The sequence below is a fragment of the Struthio camelus genome, chromosome 14 (genome assembly GCF_040807025.1).
Source record: "Struthio camelus isolate bStrCam1 chromosome 14, bStrCam1.hap1, whole genome shotgun sequence".
Taxonomy (NCBI): Eukaryota; Metazoa; Chordata; class Aves; order Struthioniformes; family Struthionidae; genus Struthio; species Struthio camelus.
Window position 1 is genome coordinate 18106604 of NC_090955.1, and position 14936 is coordinate 18121539.

Below are 14936 nucleotides of genomic sequence, written 5' to 3' on the forward strand. Positions count from 1 at the left end.
AGTGCCTAAATAACTCGGCACGACTGACTGATGTCCGTTCTCAGGCCGTGTGCTCTTGAGCAAAGTGTTTGGGGATGAGATCTGCAGTCCCCCGTCGCCGGGTCACCCGAGGGCAGGGACAGGACGGCAGGCCCCTCATCCTGAGGCCGCCGTCCCAAATCGCGGCACGTCGCTCAAAGCGGCGCCCGTCGCTCCAGCCGCTAGACTCTTCCACGGCTGAACTGCTAGGGAGGCTCTGATGGGGCTTGCAGGTTGTTTTAACTCGCGTTCCCAGTAGGTCGGAGAGGCTGCCTGGCCGTGCCCGGGGCCGCCGGCATCGCCGCCGCGGTCCGTAAGCGGAGCCGGCGCGTGCCGAGCGGCTGGGGCGCGCAGAGCGGCGGTGCTAGCCGCGGCGAGGACGGGAAGGCCGGCGGGCTCGCTCCTCGGGGATGTCCGCCGGGGCCAGGAGCAGCGGTGGGGCGCAGGTTGCTCCGGCGCTACAGGCGTCGTCGTGCCCGTTGCAAGAGGGGTGTTGCGGGGCCAGGCGGCGCTGGAGGCTGGGCGCCGGGCACGGGACCGGCCTTTCCCGCGCAGGCAGCTCTCCGATGGCTCTTGCCAGTTCGGGTCCCGAGTCTATCGCAGGAGTCACGGTTTCCTTTGCGGAGCTGTGGGAAAAGCTGAGCTCCGTTGTCAGAAATGCTCCGAATCCACGCGGTTGGTTAAGGACAAACAGCGCTTTGGGGAGGCTGGAAATCGCAGTGAGGCATGTAGGTCTTAGCAGACAAATTAGCAGCCTTCCTTTTTTTTAAAAAAAGCAAATAAATAAATAAATCAGATGCTTTAAACAGAGATTTCCCTGTATCTTTCCTGGTTTACGATACCCATCGAGCTGAATGCTTCGCAGTGGTCTCCCGGAACTGGTTTTTGACAACCCCCAGGTCCACGGCTGATTTTGCCTTTGCATTTTTCATGGAATAAAAAGGTTTTGATGGGCTCCGGCATCATTTTAGCCTGAGCTCCTTCAACCGGCTAAACTGCAAGGGTGCCTTAGGGAAGGTTTTACACCAGTTACAAGTGAAATTTTCAGAAGCTCCATTTGGCTTAGACTTGTAATCCGATGTCAGGCCATTTCTGTCTGTTCTGAAGTAGTTAATTTATTGTATGTGAATATGTGATTATGGAAATGGTCTAAATTTGTTGCAATTTCAGTTTTATTTTAGCTTTCAAGCTTTTTGGCAGCTGTGAGGGTGCAAATACGGGACAGTGGATTTGTCCTGTAGGATGCAATAGCTACATAATTTCTCAGACGTGAAACATGGAATCGGAGGGGAAACACTCTGCTGAACTGTTACAAGCTTAGATTTCAAATCTTAATTGCCTATGGTCCATCTCTTTAGCCTTTCAGCTATTAAACACCTTTATTTAGAAGCAATATAGGTAACGTAGTGATTCGGTTTACCTTTATGGTAAAGTGCACTTTTAAATTGGATTTGAATTTAAAAAAACAACAACAACAAACCAAATACTCGGCTGATGATTGTCCGCCTCTGCTTGAGGCAATATCACCACATAGATAATGTTTCTCATTTCCCAAGCAAAGTGCTGGAGTGATGCAGTTTAGAAAAAACAGCGCTCTTGCTGGCGACTGACCCCTCCGTAATAATTGTATTAAAGTAGGTTCCCTTCGTGTGGCTGCTTTGTGAAGGTGACCGGCATTGCTGTTATCTGGGGCCCTAGCTAGGATTTGGCATCCAAGGTGCATATAAGTTTTTGACTTGGTTTTCAGGAAGGGGAGGGGTTGGTGATTAAGGTTTTCTATATGCATTTGAGGATGTACAGCAGTCGGCTGCCTGCTTTTATTTTTTGTAGGCAGTTGCTTTTCATTTGCATGCGTGTGGTGCCAAAACTACCTAGTGGTGTATGCAGACTGCTGCAGGGCAATTAAGAAAAAAGCATTCTAGTATTACTACCCTGATGTATTTATAACGGGAGTTGCTAGCTTTCTTTAAGAAACAGGCAAAGTAAGGTATGTCTGAGGGGAAAAGAAGCAAGAAAACTAGTTTAAAAAGGCAACACAAATTGTTCACTTGTGAATGTGACTTGTATTTGTCATGTAGGCTTTGAGTTGAGACTGAACTTTTAGTCGTACTTGCATAAGACATTACTGTAGTCGTGTCCTTTTGATTTTCACAGAATAGACAACTTCGTTAAAATATTTATGAAATAATAAGAAAATTTTTCAAAGCAATCTTTCTCTTCCTCCTCATGCCACCCATATCAAAACACAAACATTTTTTCTCCTTCTCTTCCCCTCTTTCCTCTGTTTTCTCTTCTCCAGTCTCTGAGTGATGTCTCCTTTCTGCTTTGAAGACTCATTCAGAGCCTCTGTCAACATGGGCCTGAAATCTGAGTTTCAAGCTGCGTTTCTGGCGCAGTTGCATAGTATATTAACACCAGTTTACCATACAGGAACAGCACATATATTTTGTATTTTATTTTTTGCCCAGCCCTCTGATTTTGCTCATGTGTTCAAGCACTTCTTCACAATAAACTTGCCATGCCCCATACCAGATATTCATCTCCTCTCATACCATAATGATATTCTTCTTACTCAAGTCCAAAATACCTTTCAGGAAATTTGGCACTCAAATAGCAAATGCTGCTCATGTCTGGCAAGATCTGACAGTCAAATAGGGCTCTCTGTACACTGCTGGCACTGTAGATACTGTCTGTCCAACTGAATACATAAATGAATGATGAAAGATGTAACAAGATAATGAAAAAACATAGTTTGGTTAAATGAAAACTCAGCTGCTCTGCTGGATTATCCTTCTGCACTTGAACAAGATATAGGGGAAACTCGTTCACGGTTACTATTAATTTAACTTCAGAGTCTCACATCTAGACACAGATCCTACTAACAAAATATTTGAAAAAAATTGGCCTCAGACCTGCAGAACAATGTATCTTTTTGGACTTGTAAAACAGGACTTTTGAGGTTGTTTTACAGTTTGTCTTTGCAGCCAGACTAGCTTTACTTGTTCCTGAAAGCATTTTTGGCCTCCTATCACAAACTGAATTGACATCATTTCCTGCATAAATAGAGTAGGAATCAAAATCTCCTATTAGGAAGCCAAGGCAATTTAAAAAAAATTTAAAAAGCACCTTCAAGTCATGGGACCTTGCTTTTGGCATGCTATTGTACTTTTTAAAGCTTCTGAATGGCTGCACATTAATAAAGGTTTGAGCTGTCCAGTTATTTAGACTTCCTTTTCTCACCTGAACTGCTGACTTTGTCTGTCCTTTCTTGCATAATAACTACCTTTTGATTGCTTAAAAGTACAGAAGCTTGTCCATCAGATTTGTCATGCTTAGTCTTACCTAACTCTGTGTGTCTTGTATTGTTTTACCTTGTAGGGTCCACCTTGAAACGACTATGTCTAGGCAAAGATCACAGTAGTAGTAACTATCCCTTTTTTGTTTCTCAGTATTTCCTCATGGCATGGGATGTTTCTGGGGGGTTGTTTTTTATTTTTACTCAAAGCTAGTTGTTTAATACTTAGAGCTGGTGCACTTGCACAGATATGAAATTAGACTGTACAAATTAAGATTCCTTCATAATAATGCATGTGCTGTGATGTTTTGGGAACCACGCATGCTGCAAGACAGTTGTGGTATTCTTTGTGTGTGAACTGTGCACGCATGCGGTGAGAAAACTGGATTAAGTGTTATGTCTGGTGTTAAATACACAGCTTTACATGACTGCAATTTTGTTGCTGAAGGAATTCATAACTTAAAACAGCCTTGTTCCAGTTGAGATGCATGAAACATTAAACACTAATTGAAGAGCTTTTTTGTCAAAATACCTATCTTCTTATAGGACCCTTTCCCCCCTAAAAAGGAAAAGGAAATGAGCAGGATTCACTAGCAGTCACATTGCAGATTGAATGCATGATCATTTAAAGGTTTTTGTATAACTGTAGGACTAATTAATTTACTTGAGTTTCTTGGCTGGAAACCGATTAACAGAAAAAAGACTTGAATGTTGGTGTTGTTTGCTTATACAAATAATTTGACTACAGTTCTATGAACTTTTTGCTTGGAGAAATGGTCTTTATTTAAAATATTTAGATATATCAAACGTGTTGTTTGTTAAAAGTAAATTGCTTTGTACTTTCTGCTGAGGTCAAATTCATGCACCTCCAGTTGCTGCTCATTGCTAATCTTGCTGTGTCAGACTTGTAGGTCCCAATGCATGAATAGGACAGGTATTTTTCTAGTTGTTCTAAAAATATGTGGGCCTATAAAACTAAATCTCTGTCAATACCCTTTCTCTCTGCTTATCTATACCAGAAGTTCTGTATCTTTGTGTCAGAAACTAGCACACCCACTCATGTCCTCCTCTCTCCTCTTTCTTCTGTACATTCATGGGCCTGATTTTTTCTCAGTAATGTGAAGAAGGCAGAGTAAACGCTCTTAACGCATAGAGCGAGACTGTAAGTTTCTGTAGCCTTTGCGGCATAATAGGCCAACCATACTTGTAACCGATGTGACCCTTCAGTTTTTCCAGGAGGACAATAAACTCATGCAAGTAAAACAAATGCTAACGTTTGTTTTTAAAATGCATGTGACTTGATCAAGTGAAATTCTAAGCAAATAACATGTACTGCCTCACACTCTCTTGAGGCAGTCTTCTGTGAAGAGACTTTGCAAGTCTGATGCCGAGGGTGTCAGTGGGAGTACGGTCTTTCCTTCCCTCTTAGCCGTTAATTTCACCTAGAGAGAGGTTGTGGGCATGACAGCTAGCGGCTCAGGTGATATAATGACGGAAAATACGAATACGTTGGACTTGGACCATTTCTTTAAGCAAAGGTGTTCTGTAGAAAGAAGTGGGAGGAGTAAAAGTCAGAAAAGCCACCATTTGAATTGCAGGGCGTGAAAAAATATTCACGCAGCAAAATGGTGAAGCAGGGATGCTATCGTCAGCTTTCTGTGTGTGTGTGATTTTTCAGGATCCTCTACAAACAGTCTTGTGCCGTGCCCGGAGCCCCTCCCGCAATCCACTCAGCATGCCCAGGCCAACAACAGTAACAACAAGAAAGGCACCTTCACCGATGACCTTCACAAGCTGGTTGATCAGTGGACAAGCAAAACTGTTGGAGCTGCACAGACAAAACCTTCTTTAAACCAACTGAAGCAGAACCAAAAAAGGCAAGACATGGAGCCAAAGGCTAATCCCATGCAAACCCAGAATGAGACATGTGGAGTAAGTGGCACTCCTTGAAGAACATACATTTTGCTATGTATCTGAAAGCCATTGCAGAACTCAGATTTGGAGGAGGACATAAATTAAAATTGCTTCAGATAGATGCTTCATATTTCTATCCATCTCTTTTCATTAAGTACTAAACCAAAAAAATTTGTCTTTTGGAATTTATCTTGACAGATATATAGACTGAAATATATATATGTAAAATATATATATTTTTAAATTGCAAAGTGCTCATTAACAGTAATATGCAGCGAGACACATACTAGTAACCATACATTGTTTGACTTTTAAGGTTTTATTATTGCTAAAATTTTCTTCTTTCTGATGTTTAGTCTTCCTCAGGCAGAGCAATGGCAGGGCTGGTGGCTTGGTGGCAGCAAGCTGTTGTTCTAGCATAGGCTTCAAAGCAGCTTAGGGGACAGCTGGATGTTTCTCTTACTCTTGCTTGTTATACTGGGCTGTGCAGTACTAATCCCGTGCACCTTTAAGACTATCTGCCTCATGAAAACACCCGCTTCAGAAATGCTGTGAAAATGAACTGATACAAAGTGGAAATTAGAAATGCCCCCGTTTATCCCCTTTTATTTTCAATGGTAGAAAAAAACGTTGTGACGTGCATTTGTGTCTGCATTTGAGATTATCTTTTTGGCCAAGTAATGATATGGAGGCAGGCAGAAAAATGAGTAAAGATATGTCCCAAATCCCGGTTTTACAATTCTCTCCTGCCCTGCCGCTTCCCAGACCTCTTCCTCACAGATGGAGTCACGTTCCTTGACTGATCATTTTTACTGGATTCATTTTTGCGAAGAATGAAAATTGAGCCAAAGTAGAGGAAAATAAGTTGAATTTTAAAAGCAAAGAACTAGTGAAGATAAAATTAGTAAGGACCTGTTTGGTAATCCCTTAAAAATAGAGATAACGGGACCTGGATTAAAAAAATATTGCCCTTTTTAGCATGTAGAAGGGAAGAAAGCTAAGTGATAGCTCTGCAGTTGATCATGAGGTGAGACCTACTGAAGCAGGTATTATGCTAATGTGTCTGCCCTGGTACCTGCTGGTTTCTGTGTTAGTAGGATTGCTGACTTTGCAGGGAAAAGCATTTGCAATTCAATTAAGTGATTTTATGTCAACTCTTAGGTAGCCATAAATTAACAAAAACTGGGAGTAAATAGTCCTTTTACATAACGATGGTCCAATTGGTATAAACATGTTCTACAGAAATAGAGACATCTACTTAAGACCCTAGTAGTTCTCACAGAATAAGTCAAAGAAGGTGCTAGTAAATGCAGATTGGGAAGATTTCTGGAGGCGCTGGAGAAAGTGATAGTGAGGGCACAAATTTTGTTCCTTTTAAGTCAGTTCTTACCCTTTTCTTGTGTGCTTTTTGCAGCTGGATTTCTCCTCCCTGAGACTCCTGCAGTAGTTGGAAGTGTTTGGTGGGGATGTAGTGCCTACTTACCACTCTGCAAAAAAGTGTGGTCATTTTGCTTGTCTAAATCAGCTCGTAGCATCACTTCAGGGATAAGTTTTACTTCCTCTTGTCATGGTTTCTCTATTGTGTGCTTTTTCAAGGCCAATGGAGAAGGCAGAATATCCCTCTGAGAGGAACAGGAATGCCCTTGTGTTAATATAATGATTTTGAGAGGCTTTGTTTTTTTCCTAAAATACGACTGTTGTTCCAAGGAATTAACAAAGCTGACTGAAACATCATAGAGATTATTTTCAAAGAGCTTGAAAGGATTGGGGTTCCCTGCTCTTCAGCTGATGCCACTATGTGGTGCTTGGCCAAGTTGCACCGTCAGACAAAGACTCCCCAGTGCCAGGGCTGTGCCAGTTTGCCGTTGATGGGTTGGTGCAAAAACTTCTCGTGGGGGCGTGTGGGCTGCAGGAGTGGAGTAACGGTCGACAGTGAGTCCTCCTAGGCCTCTTCATGTGGGGATGTTTGGCCGCGAAGCTGGTGCGGTGTTTGCTGCAGATGGTTTCAGAGCCGCCGCTGCGAGCGAGGGAGTTGTGTGAGAGGAGACTCGGTCTGGACAGGCAGAGAAGTGGCCCAATAACACCAGGTCTTGGAGGAATGAGTTTATATGGGAGGATGTTATACTTGCACTAAATCAGTGTTGAGTCCAGATTTTAAAAAGGTATTGAAAGAAAGATTTAAAAAAAAAAATTAAAAAAAAAAATGGAAATCACCTAAAGGGTGGAAAAAATAGCTTTCCAGTAGGGAGCACATAAAGCTTTGGCTGTTCTTGTTCAGTCCATCTTTTAATCTTTTTGATATAAATATAAAAATACCTTTGCAAGAAAGGAATAAGGAGCACTAAGCAGAATCTCAGCCCATCAAAGAAAGTTGTAAAAATGTTTTATATTTGAAATAGAGGCCAGACAAATTGGAAGTATGATGGGTTCCTCTCCTACCTTTTTTTATTTTTGTAACTGTGCAAATGATTAAACGTTGGAACAAACTAACAGGAAATTGGTAGGACAGGTTGTCTCGTGTTTTCAAACTGCCTTTGTTTTAGGAGATGCTAGTGCTGATCCCCTGTGGATAATCAAAAATAAGGGGCAGGAGGCAATATTCATACCATTGCTTCCTAGGCTGCCTCTGTAGGTTATTAGAAGGGAAGATGCTCAAAGAGTGCTACTGAATGGGGAAAGAGTTTATGGGAATCATCCCACAATACTCTTTTGACCACAGAGAAGGCCCCATAGAGCTGTCACTGCACAGGATTCTTGTATATGACGTAGAGGTCCCGTCGGCGACGAATGTCCTCCTGCGGGGAGAGGCTAGCTCTGCGGTTAGCCAAGCTACAAGACAGGAGGCAGCAAACCAAGCGGCTGTTTTCTACTCTGGGTTCATGCTCATACATTCTTTCTTCTCTTGCGCTTTTTTTCTCTTTTTTTTTTTTTTCTTCTCCCTCCCCTGCCTCCTAGCCAATGTAAAATTTCAACAAATCCTTATTGGTAGGGGAGAGTTTTGCGGTCTAATTATGTTTTTTTAGAACTGATTTTTTTATTTTCTCTTACTGTTCAGGCACTGCTATCAATATTCAGGGTAGTTACGTGACCCATTTTAAGTCTTCTCTTTCATTCTAGAATATAGAGAACTAACTTTTCTGAGCTTGCATTTTTTTCTGAGATACTTCTACCACCGTCAGTAAATTGTTTGCTGTATGAATGCAATATGTATTCTCAGTAACTTTTGGAGAGGAGGGGGACAGCTACTCTGAGGTGGAAATCAGCTCAGAAGAGAACTTGGTGATGTGCTTAATAAGCCGCCTAAAAAGTTGTAGTGATTTTATTTTCTTCCTCTTTATAACCCAGAATCTAGGAAGCAATAAATGTAACTGGAATACAGAGGAAGAGTTTTTAAACTACTTTGTTTTTGTGGAAGTGAGAATTCCTTCAGGAAAAAAGAAATTACATTGCGTGTCAGTTTGGCTGCAAATTGATTGATACACGTTTGGGGGTTTGGAGGCACCTTTAGGTTTCCAGTTGACATTAACGGAGCACTGAAAAGTTCCTTCTCAACGATTCTATTTAAACTTGGAAGTATGAATTGGTTCTGAGCATCAGTAGTTTGAAATGTAAAGGGAGATATTAGGAAGAATTGAAGCCAAACTTCCTGAAAATAGCATGGATAAGCATGAGAGAAATTACTGAAAATATGATAAAATAACCCTTTCTTACAGGTAATGATGGGTGCCACCGGTAAAGGCATACGTCTAGGAATGTGAGCTGCTTTGTGTGCAAGTGTACTGGCAGTTCTGTGGCTGCAGGTATTATTTTGAGATGTTTGGAAATAAAGCGTGTACCAACAAGACACTTTCTCTCCTTCATATTGTTATATTGCTCCATGGTTTTTAAAGAAAAACTACTACCAAAAAACCCAAAAAGCTACAGACATGTTCTGAGTCCATAATAGGACAGTTTCTGTGAAACATGCAGGTCTGTGTTGTGGCTTTGACACTGTTAGTAATAGCTACACCTCTATTTGCATTTGATCCATCTTGGTTTTAATGAGCTGGCCACCTGGGAAGCAGCTGGTCTAGGACTAGCTACGGACAGGGAAGTGGAGCAGAAGAACTATTAACACCCTTTACTGTGCCCTCCATTTCCATTGGATTGGAAGAATAAAGCAAATATGGCGAGCCTATGCTTGAAGGTATTCAGTATCGCCTTCTCACTCCGAATATCAGGATAGCTCTCCAGGAATCTGGAAGAGTATGTATACAGCTCTTCAGTAGCGCCTAATAACTTTGTGGTTTTAGTAAACTGAAAATGAGCGATGGGGAAGATGAGGGATGCTTTAGCATCCTTGCCCGGCTCCTGTTGGAAGCCAGCACTAACCCAGTTCTCTTGCAGTGATAGTTGTACTAGGCAAAGGTGGAACAGGAATACATAGCCATCAATATGTAGCCAAATGAAAAATTATCTAAATCCTGAATTTTTGGAGCTGATTATAATAGTTACCGTCAGCTGTCACAGCAGAATTGCACAGTTTGTTCCGTTCTAATAAAAACCATAAATAAATATTTATAACCTATATAAATAATATATAACTGTTAGCTATATACTTGCACAGTGCTGGGGCTGTGAGTAATACTGAAGTGGCACGTTAGAGCTAGCGTGGCAGAGCAAGGTGACAGGCAGAGAATTAAAAACGGAGTCCAAAGAGCAGATAACTTGTTTCTGAACAGCCATAGCTTCTGTCCAGTCTGGTTTGGGTTCATTTCTGCATGTTTGTGCATGTTCCTGTTTGTGCGTGTATTATGCTTATCTAAATGTCTGCGTATGAGGTTTCGGGGGGAGGAGGAGTAACGGCAGCAGGAAGAAGCCTGGCAGTAGAAGTGCGGCCCTGGGGGAAGCAGGGGCAAGATGTGGCCCCTGTCCTCAGGGAGTTACTCAATGCCGCGGGCTGGGATCTCCCGGGTGTCGGGGGGGCTCGGCATGGGGGGCCGGGGCCATCTCCCGCCGGCACCGCAGCTTGTGCTCGGCTCTCCCTAAGCCGGTAGCGGCGCTCATAGCGGTGTTTTCCTGGTTATTGTGTGTCGGTTTGGTTACGTTTCGGTCAGGCGGGCGGGCGCGTTCCCTGTACGTGTAGTCTGTGCTGGCTCCATCTCCAGGGTTTTCCCTTACAGACAGCGCGAGCGGGTTAGGTGAGGCGAGTGTTGCCTTTCTCTAGGAAAGGCTAACTGAGGTGGAGAGGGAAAGGGGAAATTTTTTTTCCACTTCTCTCCCTTGCAATACTGGTGTGTTTTAGAACGTCGGCTCCTGAAGAAGTCCCTAGTAGACGTCTCCAGCAGACAGACTTGCTTGCGTAGTGAAGACAAGCGTGAATTTTGCAGTGCGTTTGGTAAATTCATTAAGTTTGAATCCGTGACTATTTCTTCAGCCTGCTTAAGGTCGTGTGAGCTGGCTGTGTAAAGGTTTAGACAAGGAGCAGAACAAGCAGAAGTAAATTAATATCGAAATATTAAAAATGAAGTAACGTCATCCATAGTTAGCAAAGTCAGATATCGGTCTCGTTCCTTGTTGATAGTGTTGCATCACCTTGGTTAAATTAGAAAGGAAATTAGGAAGGAAAAACAAGGCTTCTGCTTTACCCTCTTGCAGGAGAATTGGAGGAGATATATATGTGTGTGTGTATATACATATATTTATATAAATAAAAAATAAAATGTGTGTGTGTGTGTATCTGTATGTGTATGTCCTATAAGACTGAAAGCTATTGTTATAAATCTTTTGGAGTTTTACTCATCTGTAAGCCTTGATTGCTTGAGCTGGGTTCAGGAGTCTGATGTTGCACCACTTGCTTTCAATTCCCAGGATAACTTAGTATAAAATATGCAAGTCGTACCTACCTTCAAGCCATGGGTAGAATACCAAAATCCAGGCAGCACTGTGGTAATTGAAGGCTTTCCATGACCAAGACACACCATAGTATAATTGACGAAGGTGCTGCAATCATCAGCTCGTGCCTTAGAATAAACCTGCAGAAGTGACAGCATAAGAGTTAAGGGGAGAGGGCATCCGGCCAAGCAGGGTGCTAAAGCGGACTTGGGGGTCCTGCTGCCACCGAACTGGACGGGCCATGAGTGCTGGGAGAGCGAGCAGGGTCACAGCTTCCTGGCGAGCTCGACACCCTGGCAGACTCGCGTGAGTGCCTGTGCAGCTGAGGAGGAGCTTTGCTGCATCTCCCCCGAGTGCCCCGGCTTGCAGTGCCAGGCAGCTCTGGCGAGGGCCAGGCCACCTTTGATGACAGCCTTCACTTTGACCCTACTCTAGGTGTGCACGTTATTCATCGCTGCATGAATGTCTGTGTGTTTTGCTTTGAATTTTATGAACAAAGTGACTTGATGGCTTTCCGAACCTATGAAATCCGTAGCTACTTATGCCCGATTTTGAGGACCATGGCAGTGCACGTTGATTTTGACATTTCATTCTGTGTTTACATGCAGGAAGGAATAGGATGTTTCAGCCTCTGTCAGTGGTCCATTGTAGCTGGTCAAAAGTTCATGGTTAAAAAAGTGGCTTGACTGAGAAACTTCTATACATGGGGGGAATGCAAGAGCTAGGAATCGTGTTGCCTCTTAAAGTGTATGTTTATTTGTTCACTTGAAGCATGCAGCAAAGGTAGGAGAAGCAACCTTGAAACACTAGTGTGCACTTTTCACAGCTTTAATAAGTTGTATTATGTCTGTGATGTTTGGTTTTGGGGCATGATGTAATTTTATTCCTGGCTGCACATAGATAGCTTTGAATACAGCTGCTTCTTTATGGAGTGCCTGAGTTAAGAACAAAGAGGTAGAAAAATACAGGTGACGTCAGTTCCTCAGCACTTTAAAATAATTGACAATGAACTTTTTTCTCAATTATAATTTTTCTACAGAACTACTTGCTAAAATGTCACCTTACAATTTTAACTGCTGCTATAATCTATCGCTTGTATAGGAAGTGACGTATTTCAGTGAGGTACGTTGGCAGGGGATCCATGTTAACCACTTACAGTTGTCTAGGTTGGTGAAAAACATCATTTCGAGGATGAGAGAATATGGGTGTAATAACAGCTTAAAGAAATAATTGTCTTATGAATAGGTTCTCCGTTCCTCTGTTTGTTTTTTGGCTTCTGCTGTTAATTTGGGTGGATGCTTATACATTAATGGCTTCAAATTCATTGCACTAAAGGGGATATTTTTCGTAGCTTGATGCTTATCAAAAGCTTCAGGTTTCAGATTAGAGTTGGAGACAGTGAACCTGCTCATTTTAAAAGTTGTCCCTTTTTCTGTGCATAGGGTAGCAAGAAGTACAGTACAGTATGCGATTTGGTTTAAGTCTGCATTTGGCTTCATTTATCTTTTAAGTACAAGATCCAGCAGTAATGAGGGATACCTGCATGCTTTGGACGCAAGATTCAAAAGGGTTTTGTGGCTTTCTTTACAGTGCTAAGGTCTCATGTGTTCAGTGATGCGTCCTCAGGCTGCGGGACTGTTGCAAACGCTCTGCAGCTCACCAGCAGTGCGCAGAGCTGCTTGCGAGCGCGGGGGCAGAGCAGTTCGGTGCCAGCGTTGCGCGGGCGTCTCGCGCAGCGTTGCTCATGCCGAGCCCTGGCCGCTGGAGGGAGCGCGGCTGACGTGGGACCCCGTCCCCGCCGCAGCTCGGTTGAAAAATGACTGATCCTGCAAATGCCCTCCGAGCTCAACAGCATGACACTGCATTCATCAGTCAGGAAAATCGAAGCTTAATAGCTATGCTTTTTTATTTCTCTTTTTGTAGGTTAATTCAGTAAGAACAGGATTGGGGAATCAGTGCATTGCTCCAGTGTCTTGTCCTATGTCCGCTGTGTTAACTGCGGGAGTTTCGCCACCCGTGCCAGTGCCTATGCCAGGTACTGCTCTTTCTGGCACAGTAACACCTTATGTGATGCCTCTCTGTCCGTACGGAGGAGTTTTCCCTGCACCGCTTTACGGCGTGCCGTGGTCGGGCGTGACGGCGCAACCCAGGATTGTAGGAGGTCAGAGCGTTGCCTCCTTCTCGGCTCTCGGGGAAGGTTGCTCGCAGACGCACCCAGCGCCGCTGCAGCAGCCCGCTGCTGGTCCGCCTGGCCCTAACCTGAGGATGACGTAGCTCAGTTGCCTTGCGATAGGTAACGATGATTTTGAAACTGTAAGGCGGCGCGTTTGGCTGCGTAGCTGCCGCGCGCGTGGGAAGCAGCGCAGGTCCGCTGCGGGCGCCCGGCCAGGCCTCCGAGCGCGCGCAGCCACGCGCTGCGTCCAGTAACCACTGTGAAACGTTCCCACAAAAGATAGTTCATTTGTTATGGCAATATTTGCTTATCTTTCATTGCTAAAGACACTTTATTATGTTGTGTTCTGGTGTTTTACACTTGCACTCCTTAAAGTTAATGTACTTGAATTGATGATTAGAAAAGTGTACTAACCCCTGCAGGAGTACAGTGCCTTGAATTTAAGCTTTTCAGTTCCAGCTGGAAAGAGATGTAAAAAAATTTGGAAGGTGTATTTTATTTACAATCTGCTTGTGAGTTAAATTTTCCTTTTTATTTGCAAAGATATTGAAGGTTTACAGCTGAAATTCTTCATTGGTTTTGTTCCACTGTAAATGCTGTTATTTTAATGCATAGATTGAATTGTCATTTCTGCGGGTTTTTAAATAGTGAGGTGAGGTTTGAGACAATGACCTAAATTTATTTGTGTTTGTACAAGGAGCAGTGAAGTGCACCTTTACAGAGCGATCCAAGTAAGCTGCGCATACGAACAGGTAATAGCTTTGGGCAGTGCAATTCATTCTGTTATGCAGTCCTTGCTAAAGCTGTTGCAGGTGGCAACTTATTTCTGTAAGAGGGAGCTAGCTGGTGGGCAAATACAGTTTTCTTCTAGATCTGCAGCAAATTTGATTACATTTTCTGTCCTTTACTGGGCTTTTATATCTTAGTTAAATTACAAATCCATGCATGTTTCATAAGTGAAAAGTCTAACTGAAATCTTGATTATAGGAGAAAGTATCTCCGGGTTACTGTAAGAACCATGTAAGTACAGTACTTGCATGTCTTCTGTCTTCAGCTCAGCAATCTCAGTTAAGAGTGGTGTTTTGTCACTGAAGTGCTAGCAGTATTCACACTGAAACGGAATAAAAATGTGAAGCTGTTGTTTTACTTTTTCATATATGACCAGTGAATACTTGCGTTTTGGAGTCTGACCACCTCTTGTTTGAATTTTTTTTTTTAATTAAGTTTGCTCTGTAGGTGTCATGGACTCCTCTCTCCTGTTTGAAAGTTGCTTTTTGCCCATTTTACTGTGCGTAGAGTCTGCATCTGCACCTCGCAGTCTAAAGGCACAAGATAACCACTAAAACTGGTTTGCTGATGGTAAGTTTCATTTTCATAGAAAGCGCTTAGGGAGATCGTTACAGGCACCGGTGACAAAACACGCAGACAAATTTGAAGGCACGTTGCTCTGTATCTCTACTGCAATGACATTTGATACTGTCTGCTGAAGGGCAGAGATGTCTTGTGCTGCCAAGCTGTGAATTGTGTAGTTCTATTGTACTTCGAGCATCCTCTCTGTCTAAATTATTTTGTTTGTAACGTTTGACTATATTATTCCATCAATTCAGTTAGAATTGAATTTTATAGACAATTATGCAGAGTCTTCTGCCTGGGCAAAATACT

At 43.0% G+C, this 14936-nt stretch overlaps 1 protein-coding gene across 12 annotated transcripts in view; it reads left to right on the forward strand.

The window, feature by feature from the left end:
* Positions 1-14936, forward strand: part of WNK2 (WNK lysine deficient protein kinase 2) — a 124475-nt gene that overhangs the window by 103047 nt on the left and 6492 nt on the right. For 6 of the 12 annotated variants that reach the window (XM_068960255.1, XM_068960259.1, XM_068960258.1 and 3 more), the window contains 3 exons: positions 3397-3441; positions 4992-5245; positions 13025-13491. In XM_068960255.1, coding sequence (XP_068816356.1) covers positions 3397-3441; positions 4992-5245; positions 13025-13375 — 650 coding nt within the window. In that variant the 3' untranslated portion in view covers positions 13376-13491. Of the gene's footprint in view, positions 1-3396; positions 3442-4991; positions 5246-13024; positions 13492-13971; positions 14027-14498; positions 14634-14936 lie in introns of those variants that run through there. The other 6 variants (XM_068960261.1, XM_068960266.1, XM_068960264.1 and 3 more) reach the window with 4 other exon arrangements.